This window comes from Crotalus tigris, unplaced genomic scaffold, assembly GCF_016545835.1.
Source record: "Crotalus tigris isolate CLP2741 ecotype Arizona unplaced genomic scaffold, ASM1654583v1 scf7180000024362.2655971311:6658466, whole genome shotgun sequence".
Classification (NCBI taxonomy): Eukaryota; Metazoa; Chordata; class Lepidosauria; order Squamata; family Viperidae; genus Crotalus; species Crotalus tigris.
In genome coordinates, this window is record NW_024100530.1 from 1,002,684 (window position 1) to 1,030,448 (window position 27,765).

Below are 27,765 nucleotides of genomic sequence, written 5' to 3' on the forward strand. Positions count from 1 at the left end.
TTAATTTGATTATGGTAGAAATTGATGAAGCTTAAAAACAGGTTCAGATTGGACTGCATCTGGAATGGGAAGATAGGAGGAAGGGGAGAAGTAAGTAGGAAGGTTGAGGAGAAGGAGGAGAGGGGGAGAGTGAAGAAGAAGAGGGAAAGAGGGAAGTGAGAGAAGAGGTTAGAGGGTGGATGCAGTTTGGGGGGAAATGGGTGAGCAATACCGAAAGTTGTGTGTATAAATTTATTTTATTCTTTATCTGAAGTAATTTTTATGATGTAATGTAAAATTGAAAATAAATTTTTTTTTACAAAAAAAACAGGTTCAGGTTGAATACATTTAAGCTAGAATTGGATATTCTAAATATATTATGCTATTTGAGGGAAAAAGAGAGGGAATGTTTGATGTATTGATTATATTATGTATATATGTCTTGTTTTAAGATGTTTGGTTACCCCAACACCACGGTGTGTCCTGAATATGTTGCTTTAAGAACTTAAAAAACCAATACAATTTGTTTTTTTTTTTTAAAAAAAAAAATAGATTTAAAGCAAGTATGGAGTATCTTTGCGGTGGAAATACAGCTCCCAACATCTCTTACCATTGACCAAATTGCTCAGAATGGCTTGATACTGTAGTCTGGGAAACCACAACTTTCCTACCCCACCCCTCTAGGCCCCATAACAATTATAATTTCTTTGAAAAAAAAACATAGAACATAGAATAACAGTGTTGGTAGGGACCTTGGAGGCCTTTTATTCCAACCCTCTGCTCAAGCAGGAGACCCTGTGCCATTTCAGACAAATGCTTGTCCAGTCTCTTCTTAAAAACTTCCAGTGTTGGAGAATTCACGACTTCTGAAGGCAAGTCGTTCAACTGGTAGATTTTTCTCGCCTTTTAGAAAATTTCTCCTTAGTTTTAAGTTGCTTCTCTCCTTACTTAGTTTTCACCCATTGTTTCTTGTCTTGCCTTCTGATGCTTTGAAAAATAAGTTGACCCCTTCCTCTTTTGTGTGGCAGCCCCTCAGATATTGAAACACTATCATGTCTCCCCTAGTCGTTCTTTTCACTAGGCTTATTGTTGTTGTTGTTAGTTGCGAAGTCATGTCTGACCCATCGTGACCCCATGGATAATGTTCCTCCAGGCCTTCCTGTCCTCTACCATTTTCTGGAATCTAAGCTCATGCCAACTGCTTTAGTGACTCCATCCAGCCATCTCATTCTCTGTCGTCCCCTTCTTCTCTTGCCCTCCACCTTTCCCAGCATTAGGCTCTTCTCCAGTGAGTCCTTCCTTCTCATTAAGTGGCCAAAGTACTTGAGTTTCAACTTCAGGATCTGGCCTATCATACCCAATTCCTGCAACCATTCTTCCTATGTTTTAGCTTCCTCCAGCCCCCTAATCATCTTTGTCGCTCTTCTCTACACTCTTTCCAGAATCTCAACATCTTTTTTTTTTTTAAATATTGTGGTGACCAAAACTAGATGAACTCTTCCAGGTGTGGTCTTACTAAGGCTTTATAAAGCGGTACTAGTATTTCTTGTGATCTTGATTCTTGATTACTGACACTTAGTAATCAAAGTTCATAAGGCAAAGGTTCATAACTTCTGTTCTGTACTAAAATGGAATCTGTTTGTCAGTCCCTGTGAACGGGTTGAACACCTGAACCGTTTGTGAAGGATTAAGCATTCTATTCATCGTGAAGGAATGTTGGCATTTTTATAGTGTGAAAGACTGACGGAAGCTGAGAGGGTCAATCCTCCATATGTTTCACTTGATTGCTTCCCATCCTTTTCTGAGAGCATATTAGAAGCCACACTAGCAACTGACTTTTTGCAAACACCTTCTTGCCTTATCTGAATTATATAGCAAGGAGAGAAGATTATTACTAGGGACAATTATGCTGACCGGTACTGCACGCTGCTGTTTAACAAACAGCTTGGAGTTCTAATTTTCTGCAGTGCCAACTTTGTAGGTACCATTTGTACTCATTACAGTATATTGAGAAAGTTATTAAAAATTCTTAAACTTGTTGAAGCTTTTCTGTGACACCTTCCCTGGCTTTTAATTGGGTTTTATCGAGTCTTCGAAGAGAGCTCTTTTAAAATAATCAGTGTCCTTTGGTCTCTTTCTTTTGCCTATTTGCAAAAAGGAATTTAGCAACGGAGCTAAAAACAAAGCAGGTTTTACCTAAATATTGAATGAATTTGCTCGACAAGTGAAGAAGATAATTTATGTCTCTTTAGATGGATGCCCTGTTTAAATGACGCAGGAACAATTGCTTTGGAACAGAAGGGTTAAGTCTTAATCTCAGAGGTTTGCGAAGCTGCTAGTCGCAGTCTCCTTAAAATTTAATATACCTCGTTAATGCTTACTTGCAAACACTGAAGGATTTTTATGATTATAATCATGTGTTACAGCACCTAGTACTGTTTCTAAGTCGCATACTAATCAGCTTAATGAGATATTACCGCACTTTTTGTTGACTAAAGCAAAATCCTTTTTATTGTTCGAAAGCTTGTCCTTTACTTTATTTTTTCCCCAAACATTATCTTGTTTTATTGTGTACCAGTAAATATCATGCGATCTATCCACCCAACAACCCCCCCCATAACACCAATCAAATCATAAAACCATCTTTCTCATTGGAGAATGTGGAATTTATTGAATAGACTTAATGGGACTGAAAGTTTCATAAATGGATTTCTATTTTTGTTTCTTTAAAAGAGGCAGTGAGCAAGAGGCATCACCGTTCTCTTTTGTGTAGATGGGCAAATGTAGACAGGTGTGGTATCCCAAAGAAAGGGGGCTGGTGACACTGAAAGCTTAATGCGACTTATTTAAGAACCAGCTACTCAGAAGGATAATGCGTTCATTTTAGAAGCCTAATTAATCCATGCAATCAAAAAAAGTATGCGGGATGATGAAGTCCTCGTATAATTAAGACAAAACAATTGCAATAGTGCACCATGCACTTGACATTTAATATACGTTTATTGAGTTTTGACTGCAGGAATGTCACATATGGTTTTCATGCTTTCATAGATCCGCTGATGAAACCACTCTACTTGAAAATCTAAACTTTCCCTTCCTTTTTTTTTTTTTTTTTTTTGCAGGAATGGAGGAAGCTAGTCTGTGTCTTGGTGTTTCTTCAGCGGGACCAGAAGCTGAGGCCCACCTCAACAGCTCCCTACTCAATGGCCAGTATTCAATGAGTCAGAAGTTGCACCAGATCACCTCCCAGCTCAGTCATGCCTTCCCTGAACTTCAGACCAGACAGAACCCTGAGGACAAGGCGGTGGCACTTCTAGAAGACAAGAGCCACGTTTCCTTAGCCAACCAGCCTATCAGCAGTCAGATGGCCCTTCTGGCCAATCAACTCAACCGGGAGGTCGATACCAGTTTAAACGGGAGGGTAGATCTACAGCAGTTCTTAAATGGACAAAACCTAGGCATCATGTCTCAGATGAGTGACATAGAGGACGATGCTAGAAAGAACAGGAAATACCCATGTCCCCTGTGCGGGAAGCGCTTCCGGTTTAACAGCATCCTGTCACTACACATGCGCACCCATACTGGGGAGAAACCCTTTAAGTGCCCCTATTGTGACCACAGAGCAGCTCAGAAGGGAAACTTGAAGATACACCTGCGTACTCACAAGCTTGGAAACCTGGGCAAAGGCCGTGGACGGGTCCGAGAAGAAAACCGGCTGCTGCATGAGTTGGAAGAACGGGCTATCCTGAGGGACAAGCAGATGAAAAGCAGTCTTCTGCAACCCAGGCCTGATGTCAAAGCCCACTCTCATGCTCAGCCTGTCCCTCTGGCTAATTGCAACGTACCCATGCCCACAAACCACAACACCCCTGATATTTCTAACTCTGTTCCCTCTCCAAAACCTGCCAGCATCCAGGAAGAAGTGGTTGTCACGGCTGCTGGGTTTAGATGTACTTTTTGCAAAGGGAAGTTCAAGAAGCGGGAAGAGCTGGACCGGCACATCCGGATCCTCCACAAGCCTTACAAGTGTACGTTGTGTGACTTTGCGGCATCCCAGGAGGAGGAGCTGATCAGCCACGTGGAAAAAGCTCACATCACTGCCGAGTCTGCTCAGGGCCAGGGTTCCAATGGAAACGGGGAGCAGGCGGCCAACGAATTCCGTTGTGAAGTGTGCGGCCAGGTCTTCAGCCAAGCCTGGTTCCTGAAAGGCCACATGAGGAAGCACAAGGACTCCTTTGAGCACTGTTGCCAAATCTGTGGGAGGCGCTTCAAGGAGCCGTGGTTCCTCAAGAACCACATGAAAGTCCACCTGAATAAATTGTCGGTGAAGAACAAATCCCCCGGTGACTCAGAAGCCCCTGTGCCTGTGGGAAGCATGTCCCAGGAAGCCCATGCCAACTTGTACTCCAGATACTTGTCCTGTTTGCAGAGTGGTTTCCTGCCCCCAGACAAAGCTGGCCTCGGTGAGCAGAACCATGCCTATAGTAAAGGGGATTTGCCCATGAAAGAGCGTGAAGTCCTGGGCAAACTCCTGTCTCCTATGGCTACCATCGGACATAGTCTTGCTGAAGGGGACAAACATTCCTTATTGGGCTGTCTAAACCTTGTGCCTCCACTCAAATCGAGCTGCAGAGAGAGGCTGCAGGCTGCTGCCAAAGCTGCTGAGATGGACCCTGTAAACAGCTACCAAGCTTGGCAGCTCATGGCAAGGGGAATGGCCATGGAGCATGGTTTCCTGTCGAAAGAGCACCAGATTCAGCGGAGCCACGAAGACCCTTTGGCAAACGCTGGAGTTCTGTTTGATAAGGAGAAGCGGGAGTATGTGTTAGTAGGAGCAGATGGTTCCAAGCAGAAAATGCCTGCTGATTTGCTTCACAGCACTAAAATGGGCAATCAGAGAGACTTGTCAAACAAACTGGACCCTTTGGAAGGGAGCAGAGATTTCCTGTCTCACGGTATGAATCCAGGGCTCGAGTACAATATGCAGAGTCACGGCGGGGCAAAAGAGAAGCCCACCGAGTGTCCTGACTGCGGGCGAGTTTTCAGAACCTACCACCAAGTGGTGGTTCATTCCAGAGTCCACAAGAGGGACAGGAAAGTCGAAGATGAGATCCTCCAGGGGAACATCGATGAGCGCCGTGGGTCTGGAAGTGACCAGGAATCCCAGTCAGTCAGCCGATCAACCACACCTGGCTCCTCCAACATTACTGAGGAAAGTGGGATGGGCGGAGGCCTCTCGCAGACAGGAAGTGCTCAGGAAGACAGTCCCCATCCATCTTCTCCTTCTTCCTCAGGTAGGTCCATTTTCAGTGTTGTGTCTCCTCTTTGAAGGGGTCCAAAACTGCACCCATTGCAGACAACCAACTCATTGAACAACCACTACGTTGACTTAATGACCAGTGATTTAAATTCATGCACGGTGAGGTGGTAATTCCAGATTAAGTTATGGCCATAAGATGAGGACTTCCTGCATTATATTGCTTTTATATTACTGTCCTAATGTGGACAAATGCAAATCTATCTGGATGGTCTGTCTATACCAGGGGTAGGCAACCTTGGCTCTTTTATGACTTGTGGCTGCCTCATGAATTCTGAGAAGTCCACGAGTCATAAAAGAACCAAGGTTGCCTACCCCTGGTCTATATGGAGTAATTTCTCTTCTTTTAGCCTCAGCAACCACATTTTACTCTTGTTTCTGTTTTGATAAATCCTTCTATCATGAGATACAATTTATTTATACGGCCAAATGTGGGATACCTTTAAGGACCTGAGCCCCAAATTCTGAACACACAGAGACTAAGAATGATAGGAAGGATCCAGTAGAAATGAATCGACTTCCCATGGATGATTCTTGTCTTCTGCAATCATTTTAAACCTCATAAAATCATGTTTTAAAAATATCCCATTGGTTTTAGCGTCAACTCGCTGTGCACAAAAGAGCAAAGCAAAATAATATTTCATTTAAGCCTTCTACAATATTGAGCCTTATTGGCAAATATATATATATATATATATATATATATATATATATATATATATATTTACCTTTAAAAATAAAGATAAGATTTCTGGCCTCATCTCTCATTTCTAGACCCTTGAACTAATGGATAGTAAATTGAAAGTTATATCTCCAGCCCTTTTTATAACAAAAGCACCTCGCTAATATTGTAATCATTCTGCAGACCTAACAATGGAGGAAATCATTGCCATAACAAATACTCTGTTACTAATGGCAACATTGATTTCTGCAATCAGCCATTAAGTCTAGAAAATGAAAGACAGTTCAAGAGACCTTTAGGCATTACATTGCCCACTGTTAAAGATCTGATAGCAGTCTGTTCTTTTTTTTTTTTTTTTGGTGCTCACCCCCTCCCTGGCTTTCAATAAATATTTTAACATTGAAGGCAATCCACTGTTACAGTTATTAAGTAGATGCCAGTTTATTTTTGCCGCTCTTGTCATGCTCCAGTATGCTCCATTTCTGAGACCAGATTTATATAAAAGAGTTAGTTTGGAGAGGTGGCTTATAATAAATCTGTAAGCTTCCCCCCCCCACTTCTTAAGACCTATAAATCTGTCCTCTGCATTCCACAGATTCCTATAGAGATTAACACTGTTGTTTAAATACCCAGGAAATCCTCCGACACCTCTTAGAATTCAGACCTCATGTATACAATATATTTGTCATCAAAGACATACAGAAATCCTATAAGAAATGGGAAGACTGATTTTTATACCATCTAGTTGCTTGGATTGTTTTAAGGGGATTCAAAATCCAATAGGAAAACATAAAAGGTTTCGTCTGCCATGCAAAGAGCATTTGCCCATGTTTTGAACATATGCTGTCCCTTTTGGAGCACCAGTGCCCCAGAAGTTGGCCAAAGAGGATCAGGACATGCTTTAGAGCAGTTTATCTCCACCTGAGCAACAATAGGATAGGATAGGGTAGGATAGGATAGGGTAGGGTAGGGTATGGTAGGGTAAGGTAGAGTAGAGTAGAGTAGAGTAGAGTAGAGTAGAGTAGAGTAGAGTAGAGTAGAGTAGAGTAGAGTAGAGTAGAATAGAATAGAATAGAATAGAATAGAATAGAATAGAATAGAATAGTTGGAAGGGACCTTAGAGGTCTTCTAATCCAACCCCTGCTCAGGCAGGAAACCTTATACCATTTCAGAGAAATAGTTGTCCAATCTCTTCTTAAAAACTTCAATTGTTGGAGCATTCACAACTTCTGGAGGCAAGTCGTTCCACTGGTAATTTGTTCTAACTGAAAGGAAATTTCTTCTTAGTTCCAGGTTGCTTTAAGAAGTGTGGACTGAAACTCCCAGTCTGATTGGGGAATTCTGGGAGTTTCAGTCCAGACTTTAATAGAATAAAAAAGTTAGAAGGGACCTTGGAGGTCTTTTAGTCCAATCCCCTCTCAAGCAGGAGACCCTATACAATTCCAGACAAATGGTTGTCCAATATTGTCTTAAAAAACCCCGGTGTTGGAAGAATGGAGCTCTTTAAAGCTGCCAAGGTTGAGAAACACTGCTTTGGAAGAAGTAAGAAAAACAAACAAACATAGCCTTTGACTATTGTTATTTGACTTTTTTAATGAAGAAAATACAAATGCCCTCTCAGAATCTCAGCGTTTTCTTGACTCTGCTCAAAGAGACCCTTGAAATTTGTCTAATTTGATTATAGGCTCAAAAATGGCTTTTTAGGGTAGAAGGAAATTCATTTTACTTCCTCTGTTCCTTTCTGATTTAATCTGGATCAGAACAATATATAGTTTTGACCATCAAAAATACCAATCAAATACATTTCTATTCCCCCACTCCCCGTAACTATCAGGCCTTTGAGATAGTCCAGATAAGAAGCACCAACCATGAGTACTAACTCTACCTTCATTGTAAGGTTTCTCCAACCTCACCCCTCTTTGGGACTCAGCTGTAATTTATCAGAGCTATGTCTAGGTTGGGTTCTTCCTCCTGTCTCCCAAGGTCATTCTCTCACACCATTACAGTAACTCAGGGATGGGCAGCTGTGCTTGACAGATGTTTTCAATCTCCAATTTCCATTATTCTTTGCCAGTGGTGAGAGGTTGCCACAGCAGATGCCTTTAGATGTTGTCCACTGCTGGGTAAACCATAGATACCTGGGCCACAGCAGTTTCCTGGCTAAATTAATGGTCTGTCCATCTATGAAATTACTTGTTGGCGACACAGGCCAAACACAGTCTCCAGATACAGAGAGAAGAAAATGATAGTATTTTTCTTTACTAAACCTCTCATCTTTGAACTTGCTTGGCCTTTTTCAAAACTGGCCAAGTCCACAGCTTTCTGAGCCTGCAGTCCAGTGATCAGGAATTCCATGATGCAAAGTTCCTAACCATACGTGAAAACCATTCATGCACCTTTAATCTTCTTTCATCTTAGGGAATTTGGAGATTATTTTGCCCTTTAATTTCCCTTTATTTAAAACAAAACAAAACAAAAAAACAGCTGCATTTGTGAACCTTAATCAATTTATGAGACTTACTGATTATAAAGATGGAAGACCAGAAAGTTGAGCAACATTTATCTCGTACTTGTAAACTTATGTACTGGATTTAGTTTCCACTCATGTCAATTGGATGAATAATTTCTAATTGTTTTCCTTGTAGCCTCTGAATAGAAATGTAGCATCTGTACAATAAGCCATGTCATAGATGCAGAATACCGAAGTTTCAACTTTTTTCCTGCATTCAATAACATGCTTTTATATTTAACCTGGTTGTCTTCAGTAATATTTCTTAGTCCGCTATAAAATTCTCAAGAAACACTTTTAAATTGTTGCGAAATGATTGCTACCTGTGGAAGATAAATCAGCAGAATACAAAAGAAGCTTTTATTCCCAAAGTTAAAGGGAAATAGCCATTGAGACAGACATTAAAACATTACTACAAAAATACGGTTAACCAATTTCTAAGCCCACAACAGGTCTCAGAACTTAATTTGCATCACTTGATTCCTTTTTTTTGTGCAGTTGTTGTTGCAAACTGGGTCAGAGGGCCTGAGAAACTATTCTTTTTCAGATCTTAACCGAGCGATTCTTTTATTGTAAATTGGTGCTCTTAACATGATAGTAGTTTCTGAATTCATCATATTAAAAAATAAAACCTTTTATACATGGTGCCTCTTAGAACAGGTCTCTAGCAGAAAGCTTACAATGAGTGGCAGCAAAGCCTTTGTTATCTGATGTAATTCTTCACAAGGGAGGATTGGGAATAGAGTGGCTGCTTTTTTTTGGAAAAAAAAATGTCTAGTTCAGGCTGAGAAGAAGAAAGGGTCAAGTTTGCAATCAAACAGTTATTGCAGAAATGGGTGACTGCCACTGGCTGCGCTAATGTGGTATGCAGCTGTTTGTTATATGAGTAAAAGAATGTTTGAATCAGTGAACATGTGAAAACGGCTCCACTGGACCAGATAATGTGTTTGTTCTTTGACTCTGTAAATTGCCACGAACTAAGCTGCTAAAATCCGGACCTTTCAACAAAGGAAGAAGTCATATATTCTCAGAGAAAAACAGATAAAATTGGTCAGATCATTTCCTTCTCTTGCAGCCCTTGCTTGTTGTTGTTGTTGTCACTTGTAAAAATTGCACTTGCTGTTGCTCTTTACTCACAAGGCAGAGGCGCTCACACAAAATGAGAGCCACTTGTCGACCGTACCGTTGACCCTCTGACCATAACCTCACTACTAAGGATGGAATCCTATGGATTCCAATAAGTCAGCATTGCATTAGTTGCCCATTGATGCTAGGCAAGTTTTAAAAGGGGGGGGTTCTCTTTGGGGTACGTCTCTCTAGATTATACAGGTTTTCCAGGAAACGAACTGGGAATGTCTGAGATCATACAACCGTCTTTCCAGATCAGTCTTTAAAGAGACAATCTCATTATTATTTGCACTGTCCGTTTCTCAAACCAAACAAGTTAGTTTTATGAACTTTGAAAACTGCACAGGCCGAATGCTTTTGGTGAAGGGGAAGAAACGGGCACTGCCATTGCGCTCATGTGCAGAAAAAGACAGTTCCTGTGTTGTGTTCTTAATTTCTGAAATATGTGGCAGGAACTATTCCTGGGCCAGCAGACGGAGAACTACACACCAATATAGGTGGCTGCTTCTCCGGGATTATTCACGGAGGTTATTTTTGCTCCGGAATTGGCAAACAGAATAATTAAAGCTTAATGTTGTAAGAAATGATACTGTCCGTCGTAACTAGTCGAGTAGCTATATCTTCCGCATTTGCCTATAATTTTGGTGTGGAGATAATTGAAGTCTTGATAGTAAGAAAGGGGTAATTGAATGCACTGACCCTCCAGTTCATTAAATAAAGTAGGGTAAGTTGCATGATCAATGGAAAGCACAAAGATGGTATTTTGTTTTTGTTTTTTCTTTTAAAAAAGAGAGAATAAAAAAGAAAGGGGGATGGGAGAAGGAAAATAAAATACCATGATCTATAATAATTTATTCTTGTCCATAGTACTTCATGTTGACTTTGGCACAAAATGTTTGATCAGCTGGTTTGGATCCTTTTCAGTGTTTCTCTCCCTCCGCCCAATCCTTTCCTATGGCAGCAAACTCTTTCTCCAACAATGCAATTCAGCCTATATTTATGCCATTGACAGAGGATATAAAAAAAGCTTTTGTATTGGACAGTGCTGCAAAGATGCTGGACAGAAAACGTTATGTTGCCAGTTTCTTTTTTTTTCTTTTCTTTTCTTTCTTTGCTCCTTTCTTCCTTCCTTCCTTCCTTCCTCTTTTTCTTTCTTTTCCTTCCTTCCTTCCTTTCTCTCTTTATTTCTTTCCTTTCCTCCCTCCCTCCCTCCCTCCCTCCCTCTTCCTTCCTTCCTTCCTTCCTTCCTTCCTTCCTTCCTTCCTTCCTTCCTTCCTTCCTTCCTTCCTTCCTTCCTTCCTTCCTTCCCAATCAAAAGTTCAACATGGACAAAAAAAAATATCAGGCAAAAAATTTAAGACTGAGGATTAAGATCTTCATTTTTCTCCCTTTTTCTTTTTTTTTCTTGTGCATTCCAATTGTTCTTAAAATATTTGGCAATGTCAATTAGTAACTGAGCAGAGTTAGCTGATGAACACAATTTTCCACTAGACTGAGCACCCTATTGTAGTTGAGCTAACAGCAGCTTTCTGAGGTCATTATCATTCTCGGCTAGTTTTGCCCAGCTGCTTCATGCTGCAAAAGCCAAACTTTATACTGGAGCTTTGGGATGGCACGCAGCAACAGGGGGCTGGAAAAGGAGGAGTGGGAAGTTGGCAAAGAAGCTTAAAAAGCACACACACAAATAAAAATAAAATACACTCGGAGGAAAGAGAATGTCAGTACTTCTAGGTATTATATTTTTGAGGAGCTCTTGTTTCTGGGCTGATTTTGTCTCTCAGCTGGTGCTTTCCCCTCAGTGAATCTTGTTTTACAGTCTTCTTCAGCGAGGGTTGGGCATCTACATTAATAACTCATATGTGCTGGCGTCGGTTGCAGTGTTTCTCAACTTCAGCAACACTGTACATTAAGATGTGTGGAGTTCAACTCCCAGAATTCCCTAGCTAAAATTCTGGGATTCCATACTGTACATATTAAAACTGCTGAGATTGACTAATATTGCTTTACAGAAAAGCAGACCCTTAGAACCATCCAGAGGGGCAGATGATAGACAGTTTTGTGGATAAATAGATCTGAAATACAGCTAAATACTGCATTTACTGTAAATACTTCGTGGGAAGTCGTATAAGAACAATTCTAGTTATTTGCCATTTTATCTGATTCCTTGATGTAAGAACTATAATTATTCTTATATGACTTCCCGTGACGTCTATGGAATACAATGGGTGACTAGCAAAAGGAAGAGATTTCCTAGGGCTATAACCAGAAAGCTAAAACTTCAAGCAATATTTGATGACCTTTTGAAGTTCATCTAAAACACAGAACATAGCTAGGACTTATTTTTATTCATTTATTAGATTTCCAAACTACCTCAAGGAACTCTCCATAGTGTTTACATGAATATAAAATAGCTGCAATCTTATGCAACAATGTGTTTGTGTGTGTGCTTTCAAATCAACCTTCCCTTCCCTTCTCTTCCCTTCCCTTCCCTTCCCTTCCTTTTCCCACAGGGAGAGAGAAAGAGAAAGAGAGAGAGAGAGAGAGAAAAAAAAAAAGAGAATGAATTTATGCCAGGAAATAATTAAGAGTGTTAAAATTTAAAAGCAGCATGCAGTGATCCCTGGGTTGCTTTGATTGGCAAAATATTCTCAGGAAGAGGTGACAAACAATTTGGGGGAAATTAAAAAGACTCACTCACTGTACAATGGTCCTTCAGATTATTTGAGTTGTGGCTGTTATGGGGACCATCACTGCTGATTATTTGTTTGTCTCGTTTGGTGTCAGGTTGACTGGGATGCAAAGCTGCACTTCTTTTAAAGCTCAGCTGTTATAACTGAACGCCATATGTAGCGTTTCTGATGCCCGATATGGAACACCGTGCATGCTGCTCCATGTTTGCAAGAGATTTAGAGAAGCTTGAACGCCCGGTATGAAAGCTGTGTTCATCTAAGCATTGGGGAAAGCACTTCCTGGCCAAGGTTCAGCTTTTTGTTCTTACATAATGTCCATCTATTGCAGAAGCCGAGAAGACATTGGTTAACTGGAGAAGGCAAAAGGTCTAATTCAGCCTAGTGGTCTGTTTCCAACAGTGACCAACCAGATGTTGCTGGGAAGGTCACAAGCAGAATGTCATGTCAGATGCCAACCCCGTCTCATTAGTTTCTAAAACCTGATTATTCGGCAGATTGTGTAAGTTGTTGTGGGGTTACCGCAAGGGATGGTTAAAAGCAGATAGACTAGACTGTGGTGAGAATTTTTGGAAATCCCTCTTTCGCAAGGGGACAAGGCAGGGACAATGATCAAGCTGCTTATTGGCTTTATAAATAGTGCATCATCCATTCATTGAATTGTTGTGTCAGGCTATTTCCACCGATTCATGTGCATTACTGATGAAGTTACATCTATTATATCTCTTGGTTCCATCTCTGATCATTTTTCTTTCTATTTCAATCCAGTTATGAAGTCCTAAACTTACAATAATTCATCTAGTGACCGTTCAACCGTTCATTTAGTGATGGCACTGAAAAAAAGTGACTGTGACCGTTTTCCACAGTTACAACTTTTCCAGCATCTCCATGGTCATGTGAACAAAATTTGGACACTTGGCAACTGGCTCATATTCATGACCGTTGCTGTGTTCCCAAGATCATGTGGTCCCCTTTTGTGACATTGTAACAAGCAAAGTCCATTGGAGGAAGCCAGCTTCACTTAACAACTGGGTTACTCACTTAACAAATGCAGGGATTCACCTAACAGATGTGGCAAAGGAAGGTTGTAAAATAGGAAAAAAATTCACTTATCAAATATCTCACTTTAGAGCAGAAATGTTGGGATCAGTTGTGGCTGTAAGTCAAGGACTACCTATATGATGCAAACTTTTATTTTTATTTCATTTTTATGTGATTTTTTTACTGAAACGTTGCCATGTGGGAATGTGATGAAGAGTGGCCTTGAACCATAGAGAAATGCCAACTGTTCTGTACTAGCCAGACTTTGATAAAATTGAGCAGCTGTAATGTTGCTCAATTGTGATGTTAAGTTTCTGTCATGATTATGATCTTAAAAAAAATTCTTCGGTAAGATCGGAAATGGTAGACCAGTTTCTTTCAATTGTATTTCACTCTTATTGATCAAAAGTTTATATCTTACTGCACATCACTCAGTTGAGATAGAATGGGGACTAGGCTAGAATATGGGAACACTGTGAGTTCTAATCCTGCCTTAGGTACGATAGCCCACTGGGTCACTTTGGACTATCATTAGGGGATGTGAGTTCTAGTCTTGACGTAGGCATGAAAGCCGACCGGGTGACTTTGGACCAGTCCTCTCTCTCTCTCAACCCAACACACTTCTCAGTTTTGTTGATGTGAGAAAAATAGAAGGAAGAAGAATTATTAGATATGTTTGACTTGTTTATAAAATAATAAAGTAGGATATAAATAAATTAAATATAATAAAAATAAACGAACTACAAAGAAAGAGTACAAATCACTCCGTGTTTTCAAGGAAAGGGAGTGTAACTTCTAAAAATGGTGGAATGGTAGCTTTGTAATACCCCTTTGAAGTAAAACTCATCCTAGCACATTACGTCAGTGAGATGTAGGAGTTATCAACTTCACGCAGAATATAGCTTTTATTTTTCCCCCAATTTATTTTGGATTAGATTGAGAGTAACTTTGTGAACACCAGTATAGTTGCTGAAAGACAGTACAATGGTGCTACTAATAGGCAGGAAGCACAAGACGATCCCTGTTTAAATTTTCATTACTAGTTATTTAAGGATATTACCAAAAATATTTCACTGTCACCATATGATATTCCTATATATAGCAAGTATGAATCAGATACCTACTGTAGAATGCATTATAAAAATAACACTGTAATATGTTCGTGCTTAGATCTGTATTTAGAGTTTTTAAAAACCACCAAGATACAGTCTGTTTTCCCCAGCATCACAGCATGGTTTGATTGAAAGAAGTCTAAGCAGTCTATTGTTATTTATTTAAAAACACACACAGGTCCATTTTAAAGATAAATTCAAATGCCGTAAACATACAAGCATACATTAAAATGACTCTAGTTAAAAAAAAGGAAAGGGAAAGAAAGGGAAGGGAAGGAAAGGAAGGGAAGGGAAGGGAAGGGAAGGGAAGGGAAGGGAAGGGAAAGGAAAGGAAAGGAAAGGAAAGGAATCAAATATTAGTGGTGGAGCATTGAAATAACAAAGCAAACAGGACAACAAGGAAAAATGTTTCTGGAGCACCCACCTTTGAGCAAAATGCCTTTGAGAAGGAAATTATGATGAATGTGCACTAAATAATAGTCTGTTCTGAAAAGGCCCTACTCTGAGTCATTGCTTGCCAGGTCTTATTCAGATATTGAATAGAACACATGGAAAGGAATATATGTCAGAGGACACTTTTTGAGAGATTTAGATCACTGAGAGCTTTGAAAAACCGAACATTGATACAAAAATTGAAAGCAAGTGGAGAAGAAAATACATAGACACAGCAAGATGGTTTTGTGGGGTGTAGAATGTTCCTTAGGCATTTTCAGTGAAGCTTCAGAGCATGGAGAAAACTGAGGTGACTTATTCTTTAATGTCTTTATGGTCAAAGGTTAGCTTACTGGTCAAGGATGGCAAAAACATGCCACACTTCTGATACCCTTGGTATATCCAGAAGAATTGTGAGATCAAGCAATAACCTCCAATTTATAAAGCAGATATTTTAGGGTTAGTGTTCCATCAATCAGAGGTCTGGTTGTCTACCCGCATTTAAAGGATAGCTTCTTTGGTTGATACCAAATTGACCCTAGAAATATATTCATTGGAACTTCTTCCTCAAATGTACATGCTGCAATTATAAGCATAAAATCTTAGCCTTTGTATAACGTATTGAAGTGTGGAAAGAAACCTGGACCTCAGGATCATTAATAAACTTGAGATTAAAGCGGGGTTGAATCAGAGATTTCTTAGCCCACAGCTCTAACCACAAAAACTTAAACTCATCTGGAACATCAATTTAGAAATAGCTTTTCCAAGCTACTTTTCATTTTATCATTAACTGTATTTCACTTACACCGTGCCTCTTCCATATTGGAGATGCTGATTTATTACAACATTAATTGAATGTATAATAAGTCTGCGGAAGAAGCAACATCTGGAAGTTGTTGATTACATATACCTCAAATTCCAAGAATTCATTCAAACAAAGAAATGTTTGAATTACAATTGATGAAAGCCCAGGGTGGCCATATGATGTGGTTGGAGTATAAGTGGTCATTTAGCTAGTTTTGGGTTGCTTTGGACCTACCTAGAATCTCTAGGGACTCAGCTCTTGATACACAAGACTCTAGAATTAGATCCATTTTTGGAACCATGAGAATACTAATGTTTAGCACTTCATGTTTTTCTTAACAAACGCTTGGGCTAGTATCCCAAGGGGAGTGCCCAGCTTCGACCAACTTTTTATAATGAAAACAAGGAGGCGTAGCAAACATGTGCCTCAAGGGAAACGCAGCTGCTATTTCATCCTGTGGGATAGTTTTTCTCATTCAGAATAGCAAACCAGCTAAAAGGATAAGGATTGCATTAATGTGGTAGCAACATAGCAAAGCATTGTTGAGATGATACTTGTAAAATGTAAGTGCAGGAACTGGCTCTGCCCCTCCCTTGAGGAAGAAATGACCAGGCTCAAATTATCATATTGGGTATGTTATTAGAAGACCCAGCTCCCTTGAAACTTCTATAATCAGGGGGAAAATGGGGGGAAAGAGAAGAGGACAACAGCAGCAAGGTGGATAGACTCAATTATGTTGGGGGTGGAGGCAGTGTTGGAAGATCTTAAAATGCAACATTGAATTTGGGCCATCTTGGAGAAAGTCTGTCTAAGTGCTTGCTAAGAGTTGACCTGGATTTGATGGCATATAACAATAATCATGTTCTAGTTATGCATTCAGAGTTCCCTCAGACTCCCCTCAGGAAGACACAGAGATAGTTTTTCCCCTCATGCCATCACTCTGCTAAACATTTAAGTCCCACAGAACTGTCTTAGTTCTGATATTTACCCATGTAGTAGGGCTATAGTATTAGCATTATCTTTTCATCTTTTTATTACTACCTCTTATTGTTATCATATTGTGATTATTATTACTCTGTTGCTTTGCATGTACATTGAGAGCTTCTGCACCGGAGAGAGATTCCTTGTGTAATCACACTTGGCCAGTTATTCTATTCTATTCTATTCTATTCTATTCTATTCTATTCTATTCTATTCTATTCTATTCTATTCTATTCTATTCTATTCTATTCTATTCTATTCTAGTCTTCTGTTCCTGTTCCGTTCCTTATTCTATTCTATTCTATTCTGTTCTGTTCTGTTCTGTTCTATTCTATTCTATTCTATTCTATTCTATTCTATTCTATTCTATTCCAGATTCTACATTCTGGTATCTTAAGCCATATAGTGAAATATACAACACTTTTGGAAGATAGAAAGATAGGCAATGGGTGCTGCCCATGTGCCCAAATACAGTTTTATATCACAGATATGCACCATAGATATGCCACAGATACCTAGAGTGTAATGATCAGGTGACAGAGATTTCCATTTCCCATAACTAAACATAACGAAGACAATTTATTTCCACCCATTCAACTCCTACTACAAACCAATGTTTTGTAAGGTACTTGTTTGCCCCACTGTTACCCACACAGTGGATCTATCATTAGGTGGCCAGGTATAAAAGTGACACCCACCCACTTGTGTTTTTGCAAACTATTATTCCAATTCTTGCAAACTATTATTCCAACCTGGCCCATGTTTTACCCAACTTGGTTGGATAATTCCACGTTGGTATGTTTCTGTTTCTCTTGATTAAGTATATGTTGGTAAAAGAAGCCATGATGGACAAGACAAAGAGCAGAAAGGAGTACAACAGCATGTAATTACTCATATTTAAGGGAGGGCATCACTTGCAGCATCTCTGCCAGCTGTATTGAGTGGCCAAGCATGTTGTATACTTACAGTATACAATTAAAGGGTGGTTGAATGGGTCCACTTCTATTGACAATGTTTTATTGTGTTTCCCACATAATTTACATCCTTGACATGGTCCATCCCTTCTTCAAATGATGACTTGTATTAGGTACCTACAGTTTTTACTGTAGTAGTTCCAACAGATTAAAGGTTTTTATACTGTGTTTTGCAACTTTAATGCATTATTTTAGCCATATTTTCCTCCTCCGCTTTTATTTTAAACTTTGTTAAAAAAAAAAAAAGATTGGTTGAAACTAAGCTAGTCAAGGCTACAGAATCTGCCAAATGTTGCAAGTTTAAAAATACACCCATAATAATAATCAAACTTTTTCATCAGCTGGGCTGCTACTTAAATTATAGAATAATTTTTGGCATTTGGTAAAGACAGAGATTTAAAAACTTTGTATTTCCATTGTTGTTAATGCTGTTTTGTGAAAGGTCTATGTAGGAGAGAATCCAAACAGAAAAATTGTGATTCATGTAGTGGGGATAAGTTTAGAAAAGTGCTGGACTCAATTTTTTTTTTTTAAAAAAAAACCCTTAATTTATAATGTTTGATTTCTTGAACTACAAAACCATGGGATCACCTATTATAGCAAGATCAAGGCAATTCTAACAATTTATGACCGGTGTATTTGTTGATTCTTTTATGGCTGAGTTCCACGCAAAAATCTGTGGCTTTATGTGATCTTGTTAATTGTTGTTAGCACAGTTCCTTCAGGAAGCATTATCCATAGCCTATGGGAGACTTTCTCTTACTGCTATGCTTGAGAAATTTCAAACAGTGGTAGCTCAGTGGAAGGAAAGCAAAGGAAGACAAAGGTATTTATCCTTGAGGCTATTGTCTCATGTGCTACTCAGTGGAGTTTGGGTATTAATCCTGGTTTCCCAGTGATGTGATAACAGAAAAACAGAGTTGGAAGGGATCTTGGGGGTCTTCTAATCCAACCCCCTGCTCAAGTAGGAAACCCTATACCATTGCAGACAATTGTCCAATCCCTTCTTACAAACTTCCAGAGGCAAGCCCTTCCACTGTTTAATTGTCCTCATTGTCAGGAAATATCTCCTTAGTTCTAGGTTGCTTTTCTCCTTGATTAGTTTCTATCTGCTGCTTCTTGTCCTGCCTTCTGGTGCTTTGCCCTTCTTCTTTGTGTCAATCTCTTAGATATTAGATCACTGTTATTCTGTCCTTCTTTTCATTGATCTCCATAAGCACTTAGGGCTGTATGTTAGTACAGAATCTTTTTGCAGAGTCTATTCAAGATCATAGTAAGTTGGGAGATAGTAAGGGGGAGAAGAGGGTGGGTTCAGCTGTACCTGTGTGTAAATAAATGCTTCCATGGAGCTTAGTTAATCATAGAAACACCCAGGTGAGCTGAATATGAAAGGGATTCTACATAAGAGTCCTTTTCATGCTTATTTAGTGCAGTCGCCTTTGTACGGTAATACCTTTTTCCCAGAAGGCCTTTGAAAAAAAATGGTCACAGAATAGCACAAGAATGTGTTTATTGTGAGTAAAAGTTGGAGCCATTGTTCTGATGACACCTGTAAAACATAATTATAGCTCCCATCGCTGTTTTCTCTCATATTTGGAGAGGAACATTCATTGCTTCTAATCTCAGGCGTGGAAGGCTTAGATTCCTTTAAGCAGCATCAAAGTAATGACAACAGCACGCAGCTGCTAACTGTCTTTTCCTTGTAGTTACTCACCCAGCTGTTTAGAAGGGAAGGGAGGGGGGGAAAGGAAAGGGTTATAGTTTTCATACCATATGGCCCAAAATTTATTCGCTATGGATTGGTCAGCTTTGCAAACTGTCATAGTGCTTTCGGAAGTGAGATGAAGTAGTGAATCTATGCACCTGCACTAAAAGGAAAGAGAATGAATGAATGTTATTTTAATAAAAATAACAGAATAACAGAGAGTTGGAAGGGACCTTGGAGGTATTCTAGTCCAACTGCCTGCTGAAGCAGGAAATCCAGTGGTGGGATTCAGCTAGTTTGCACCACTTCGGCATAACCGGTAGCTAATTTTTTGTTGCCCAGGCCCAGAATGGACTTCCGGAAGTGGCATCCACACAGAGAACCGGTTGTTCACATGTATGAATCCCACCACTGAGGAAAGCCTATAGTTGCCAATCTCTTCTCAAAAACCTCCAAGGATGGAACATCCACAGTTTTTGAGGATAAGCCATTCCACTGGTCAATTGTTCTGTCAGGAAATTTGTCCTTAGTTCTAGATTGCTTCTCTCCCTGATTAGTTTCCATCCATTGCTTCTTGTCCTGCCTTCAGGTGCTTTGGAGAATAGCTTGACTCCCTCTTCTTTGTGGCAACCCCTGAGATATTGGAACACTGCTATTATGTCCCCCCTAGTCTTTCTTTTCATTAAACTAGACATACCCAATTCCTGCAACCACTCTTCATATGTTTTGGTCTCTGGTCCTCTAATCATCCTGTTGCTCTTCTCTGCACTCTTTCTAGAATCTCAAAATCTTTTTAATATCGTAGCAACCAAAACTAGATGCAATATTCCATATGTGGTCTTACTGAGGCATTATAAAGTGGTACTAACACTTCACATGTAATAATTATGTATAAGTTCAAGTACTTCTTTGGTGATGAGATTTCCTTTCCCGTTCTAAAATAATATCGCTCTGGAAGTAGTGATATTACTACTGTTTTGTCACTGCTGTATCTTGTACTCTTCCAGCGGCATAGGAAAAATAGAAAATTAGAAGGAATGAATTGGTTTCAAGTGGAATAACCTTATTTCAGATCCCTGATCCAATTGGATAAATCAAACTTGTTTGGAAAAAAAAAAGAGAGGGGCATTTTTGTATGCTCTATGCCTTCCAGACCATCAGATTGTTTCAAACTCATCCAGCTCAATTTGCCAGTGTGATGCAAATTGCAACTTTCTATTTGGAAATTTGATTTGAACTAGGAATTGGTTCACATTGGGTTGGAACTCAACTTCCAACTCAACTCAACTTTGTCCAGGCTTATCAGAATTCACATTGGCTGGACTTATGTAAGAGGGGCCAACTTGGCTATGCATTTTAGGGCTCTGGTGTCCAATTGGTTGGGCTAGAGGCAAGTAGACCCTATGAAACAGGATCAAAGTTGAGACAATTTTTTTAAAAAACCAAAGCGGCTGAAGGCAAGTGTATTGTCAAGGGAAATGACATAAGACCATATGGTATCCCAAGTTCTTCAAAACAAGAAATGAAGGAATAAAACAAATTCTAAACAGGTTTCTCAATATAAAATCAGGAGAGTTTAGCTCATCTCTTCCCATTTTGGGGGCCCTCAATTCTGGCAATCATCTTGTAGAAATGTCTGCTTTATTTCTTTTTGTAGTTATGAATTTTTGATAATCCAGACTTCAGGTCAACAAATTTCAACTGTGTCTGTGTATTTCCTAAACCTCTGAATTGTTCAGCTCAGTTTTTATTCTTAAAAATAAAATTCTCATCTGCCTATATAAAACCTTTGCCACATTATTTGATATACCATGTTTTTTTTTCAGCCAATGTGTGAATCAGCCCCCAAGAATCTTTTTTGCTCCACAAAAGTTAGGGATTTTAAGTTAATAAAGCAATGAATCAACTGTCTAACACCCACTGCTATTAATGAATGAAGTTGGAGCATAGATCTTTAATTTCTATCCTATATAACTATGAAAATGACGCTGATATAGATTATGCCAGCACATTTTTTAAAAAAATACATTTTGATTTCATGATGAGAAATGACTGGTGTTCTTCAAAAAAAAAAAATCCATCCTGTCATTTTATTCTTTTGCTTCACTTTCTCACTCTGTTGTTGTAATCAAATCCAAGTGTCTTTGCTTTAGGGAATGATTCGAGTAGATACAGGTGTCGGGGAATTCAGACACATTCATTGTCCTCCCTTAATTTTAGTTTTGCTGATCTGGAAACATCCTCTTGGACAGTACTTGTAAATTGATTCTGCAGCTGGACTTTGGAGAGTTTATTTGTGGCCTGCAACACAATAGCTGTAAACTACCACCCCACTATACAATAAGAAAATGAAAGGCCAAAGCGGTCATTCAAAATAGGCCTCATTAGGCATGCCATCCATATGGTAGTAGCTTTAGCACAAGGCATCGCTTGCTGTCTTATTTTGAGGCAGTGCTTGTTGGAGAACAAGCTCATAGAGAGCAAGAATCAATCTGTGGGATTTTGGTGGTCCCAGGTACGGCCCCTAAATTGTATCCTGCTTCTGGTCTGAAATGGGAAAATTTGATGTTTTAGTCTATGCAGAGGATGCTGAAATGTTATACGCAGCTCATGTTGGGATAAGGATGAGCCTGAGGTGCCTTGCAATTAAACATAAATTATAAGAAGACAAAAATATTGATTTCTTGGAAGGTCTTTGAAAATACACCAAATGACCACAGAAGCTAAGATAAGACTGCAATGGGATGTGCACAGGGCAAGGGTACCGTGTGTGACCCTTTGTTTTGGCTGGAAAGTGGCGAGGAAACCAACACTGGCAAGTTCTAGCTTGCGCATTGAATACCAAACAAACAATGAACACCAGGACAAATTTTTTATGTCAAAATGCATCGAAGACCAAATTCAATGAGATTAAAGTTGAGTACTGAGATATGACTGTAGACCCAATATCTTGATACTGACTGCAGCCTCCCACCACGTTTTCAGGATGGAAGTTCTGCAGTTCCAGTCTGGAGATGCCAGGAATTGAACCCAGGAGCTGCCACTGATTTCTATGCTACAAGCTTTGTTCTGTTACTTAGCACTGCAATAATCCTAGCGGTATTATGTTAACAGGGTGGCCTGATGGCTCAGCAGTTAAGATGCTGGGCTTGTCGGCTGGAAAGACCTGAACACACCACGTGACGGAGTGAGCTCCCGTCCTCACCCCAGCTCCTGCCATCCTAGCAATTTGAAAGCATGCACATGCAAGTAGATAAATAGGTACCACTTTGGTGGGAAGGTAACAGCATTCTGTGACGTTGTGCTGGCCACATGACGCGGAGATGTTTTTGGACAGCGTTGGCTCAATGGCCTTGAAACGGAGATGAGCAACGCCCTCTGTGGTCGGCGATGACTAGTGGAGTAAAATCCACAGGCACTTCTTTGCCTTTACCTTTGTTACGTTAGCACATCTTGTAACTAGTGCGATCTTGCCACATAGAGACATCTGAGCGAAGATGAAGAGAGAATTGCTTCTGATGAGTAAGGAAAAAAATGCATAGACTTGCGACTTCTGAGCAAGTGACAAAAAGGGGAGCCAAAATGTGAGCTCAAAATAAAATTAAAAAAAAAATTGTCCCCTCTTTCTCCCTTGCCCTACCTACTCTCTGATTTTAGGATGAAAATATTTCATTTAACTGTTTGTTTCGGCCTTAGAATTACATGTCATGTTAGCTTTCCTGTAAATTTGTATTTCACCAGAAATCAGTGGTAGGTTTAATTCATCTTAAATTATTTCATCATCTGTGCATGTGTGCTTTCCTTCCCCAATTTTGGCAACATTTACAGCCTCCTGGTATATATGTCTTCATTTAACTGAGATGACTTGTCAAATTGATTGATAACTCTTTCTCTCTCCCCCCACCAATATACAAGGTTTTAGTCACTTTCCTGTTGGCAACAACCACACCTTGTGTGGGATTCGTTCTCTGGTGCTGAGCAGGCTCATGAAGAAGGGAAGATTTCCAAATTTTTACATTTAGGAAAGAATTAAGTGTAGCTATGATTGATTTCCATATTTGCTGCTAAGGTCTGGCTGAAGAAGAGGATTGTGAGTTATGTACTTGTGTTTGGAAAGTGTAGGTGTATAAATAGTATCTATGGGCTTGCAACAGCTAAATGTGCCAGGATAAGCTGCTTCCCAAATGAAGACAATATTTAAGAAGAAAAAAAAAGCATTGGGGTAAGGAAAATTCAATTGCAGCCCTGAAAAATTCAGCTAACCTTAAGCATAAGTGGTCAACTTTCTTATTCTCCCAGTAGAAGAGAATAGCTGTAGTTTGGGATTGAACTGTGGGGTCCTTAGTGCTCTGTGAGCTTGGTTGTTTTCTTGCAGACATTTCATTACCCATCTAAGGAACATCATCAGTGCTAGAAGGGAGTAGGGTTCTGATTCTCCTTTTTGGCCAGGAGGTATGATGGAAATGAAACTTCTGAATCTGGAGTCATCTGTATGCTTTTATATAGTGGAAATTTATTTTGTCCCAGGCTAATTTTGATTGCGGATAACCTTCTCAACTTCTTGTAGATGATAAGGGATTATTCTCCCAATACCCAAATTTAAAGGTTTGCCCTCCAGCTCTCTGCTTCTGTCCCCTCAATTCCCAGTACTCTTCTTTCTTTGGCTTCTCTCTTTCCATTCATTCTCTTCTCCTTTCAATTGGCAACTCTATTGAATTAAAAAAAAAAGAACAGAAAGAAAAGCACAATGCCATCCATTTGGATGGGTGTGATCTCCAAATTAGAAGCTCTACATATTATATATGACACCCCATATTACAATTTCCAGAGACCTACTGTATCTACCATGACCAATGTTGAGGAATGCTGAGAATTGTAATTCAACAACTGGGAAGACATGTGTTGTTGATTCCTTGTAAAAAATAGCTCTGCTGCTCTAAAAATGTTCTGATGGTCCTGTTGATTTTTAGATCCCATATAAGTTGATAGTAAACAAGATCCAAGAGGGAAAACACAGGCTTCCATGTCTATGGAGATTCTTAGCCATCCAGGTCATGATTATCCCAAAGGTGCCTTTTCACCTTTCACCCAAAGGTGCTTTTTCAAGAACTGAAGAAGATTCTTGGATGGGAAACGAAACCTCTTCAAAGAAAAACAAAGAAAGTCCAGTTGCCTCTAGAAAAGCATCTTTGGGACATGGATTTCCATCTTGCTCTAAAAGAGCATAGGATTAGAAGTCATATTCTCTGCATCCCTGATTTACATGTATCAGAAACTATGATTTATAGCAACATCCTCTTTCTACAGAGACAAGAAGATGACCCAAAGGATTGGAAGGGAGTTTCTGATTTTATGTGGTCCTTGGTGCTCTCTGAGCTTGGCGGTTTTCTTGCAGACATTTCATTACTAAATTAGGTAATAGCATCCGTGCCCTAATAATATCTGATTTCGTAATGAATTTTGTAATGACCCCACAGTTCAGTCCTGATCTACAAATATTCTCCTCTATCTGTTGCTATTTCAGCAGGCGTAAAACTGAATGCTGTCAGTTCAGAAGCTTGTCCTTGGGGTGAAGGGAAGCAAGTCTTGATAGACAGAAGGAGGTTTTCAAAATCTTCAGGGAGAAAAAAGGAACAAATATTTGTAGGAAGAGTCCTGCTAAGAAAACAAGGCCAGATGGAATTAAACATCATGCCTGTTGGTGGGGGTCACAAATGAGCTAAAGGTCAGAAATTATGAATCTTTGGGCACGTGTAATGGCTCCCTCCTTTCCCTTATAATAAATGTGCTCCCAGGATGTCAGGGTGTTAAATTGGAAACACTGGTTTGGTATAGCTTGGCTATGCAGAAACCCCAACTTGGGAAGGTCCCAACACTCTTTCACAGCTATTACTTCAAGAATCCAGAGTGTGCCAGTGAACTTGCTGCCACACATTGTCGGATGAATCTGGGAGTCAGGCTGTAGAGGAGAGCAGAAAGCTTGAAGAAAGACATACAGGAAAGCTTCTCAGATTCAAATGATGGGGTTTGAAAAGAAAAAGAGAAAGAAGAATAGATTTGTATACACACACACACACACACACACACAGAGAGAGAGAGAGAGAGAGAGAGAGAGAGAGAGAGAGAGAGAGAGAGAGAGAGAGAGAGAGAGAGAGAGAGAGATGCATATATACACGCACCATGCTGGTCCTGTTATCTTGAACTTTTGGATAGTTATCCTGTTAAGAAACAGACGGTCAGAATCCAACTAGTTTAGTTACTTAGCTACACATACATACTGTACATACAACATTACATAATTTCTATATAATTCTATCATTTCTTTCAACATTCGGTTGGGTTGGAAAGAGTCAACCAAGGAGATTTAGCATGATCTGTGACGCATTTATCTGAAAGCAGTTTTATTTGGGGCACAACGTCATTCTTTGGGGATGCAGCAGGCTAACCTAGGGCAACAGTGGTGACCTTGTGAAGTTGAGTAGATTCTCCGGAAAGGCATCTCAACCTTCCTAAGATGCTTAGTTTCCAGACAGAGAGTGGTTTGCACTGTCTTTGCAGCAAAAGGGACAAGAAGAGACCTTCAAGATGAAGGGTTATTCCATGAGAACTGAAGTAGGGAAGGAAAATCTGAGAATTGCGAGGGAAGTTCCTTTGTTAACATTGTGAAAGGGACAGAAGATGTTAAAAACTTTGTTGGCCAAAATCTCTGTAAAAGTAAGTTGTACATGTTCAGGACTATCCTCTGCTGCTGCTTCCAGTCAGTTAAATGATGGGAATCTTAATGAATTTTCTTTAGTTTCTACCTTATAATCTGCCAACAGCTTCACTTTTGTCCCCGTTGAAAAGAAATTCACATGTTCTTATTTAATTGTTGTTGTTGTCAGTTCCCATTAAGTAGATGTTGACTCATGGTGGCCTTGTGGACAGGTATCCTAAACTATGTTTGCTGTTCTGTCAGGTGACTAATCATTGCTAAAGCGACATCCATAGTTATTGTGATGGCATCAATCTATTACATTTCTGGTATTCTTTTGTGTTTTTCTTTAGATGCACCAAGTACTTTTTTTCCCCCTACTGATTTTTCTCTTTGACATCATATAATTCCCAAAATAGAGAATTATATCTTTTTCTGTTTGTAATACAAATGTATCTTTTAAATATTTTTTTACCCCATCTCTCCTACAGGAATTCAGAAAATGCCCAGTCTTGTTACTCAAATCTTGGTTAAGTCAACTGCCTAGTTTAGAAATTAAATTTCGGAAAACCTAGGAATAAAATACAGTGTAAAATAGGCGCAAGGAAGGATTTCAAAGCTGTGCAACTTTCTGTTTTTCCAGCTAGCAAGCAGGTTTCCAAAGAGCCTGTAAATCTTTGTTTTGCATTACAAAATATTTTTTTTTCCCTCTTACTTTCAGGGTCAGCTTTTAATTCCTTTCATTAACATAACTCTCTTATAAACTGAATGATTTTGTTATGTTTTCCTCTAGAAAAAAAAATGTAATATATTCTCTTCTTCCTTTCTCTCTCCTCTAGTCTCCCTTATTATTTAAAAGGAACTATTGTTTTATTAAAAACTGCAGTAATTCCTATCCTGAAAAAAGATATCTCTTTGCCTTCCCATAGTTATGGCATATTTTGCAAAACGGATAATGCCAGGAATTTGGTTTCAGCCCACAACAGTGTTTTTTAATCAAGGTTTTTTTTAAAAAAATAAAAAGGAAGAAAGAAAAAAAGCTCAGGAAATTGTTTTGTTTTAGGATTTTGATTTGGAAAATGAAACATAATACAGAGTAATAATGAAGCCCCCCTCCTCAATCAACCTCAATGAAGTCATCAACCCGGGTGACTAATGATGCTCATGAATTCTTAGAGCTTGATTAAAGACACAAAGTGTTATTCTAATGACCTTACCCAAAAGATTGGCAATTCAGTATTCTTACTGCAGTGTGCACTGTATGCAATAGATTGGCCCAAAGATATCCAGCCAGTTTCCATGCCTAAAAAACAACCTCATATCTCCATCCCCTAGCTTAGCCCCTTAATGGTTGCATCATACTGGCTCTTATAGGTATAGATAGGTGTTTTATCAGACTAGAGTAGTCCTTGACTTACAACCAAAACTGAGCCCAAAATTTCTGTTACTAAGTGAAACACTTTGCTCCCATTTTATTACCCTTCTTGCCACACTTGTTAAATGAATCATTCCAGTTATTAAGTTAGGAAGAAGAAGAAGAAGAAGAAGAAGAAGAAGAAGGAGGAGGAGGAGGAGGAGGAGGAGGAGGAGGAGGAGGAGGAGGAGGAGGAAGAGGAAAGAAGAAGAAAGAAGAAGAAAGAAGAGGAAAGAAGAAGAAAGAAGAAAGAAGAGGAAAGAAGAAGAAGGAGGAGGAGGAGGAGGAGGAGGAGGAGGAGGAGG

General features: G+C 39.5%; 1 protein-coding gene across 11 annotated transcripts in view; it reads left to right on the top strand.

Moving 5' to 3' along the window:
* ZNF536 (zinc finger protein 536) overlaps positions 1 to 27,765 on the top strand; it is a 482,695-nt gene that overhangs the window by 275,836 nt on the left and 179,094 nt on the right. For all 11 annotated transcript variants that reach the window (XM_039327462.1, XM_039327461.1, XM_039327463.1 and 8 more), the window contains one exon: positions 3,102 to 5,273. In XM_039327462.1, the coding sequence (XP_039183396.1) occupies positions 3,104 to 5,273 (2,170 nt within the window). In that variant the 5' untranslated portion in view covers positions 3,102 to 3,103. The remainder of the gene's footprint in view (positions 1 to 3,101; positions 5,274 to 27,765) is intronic.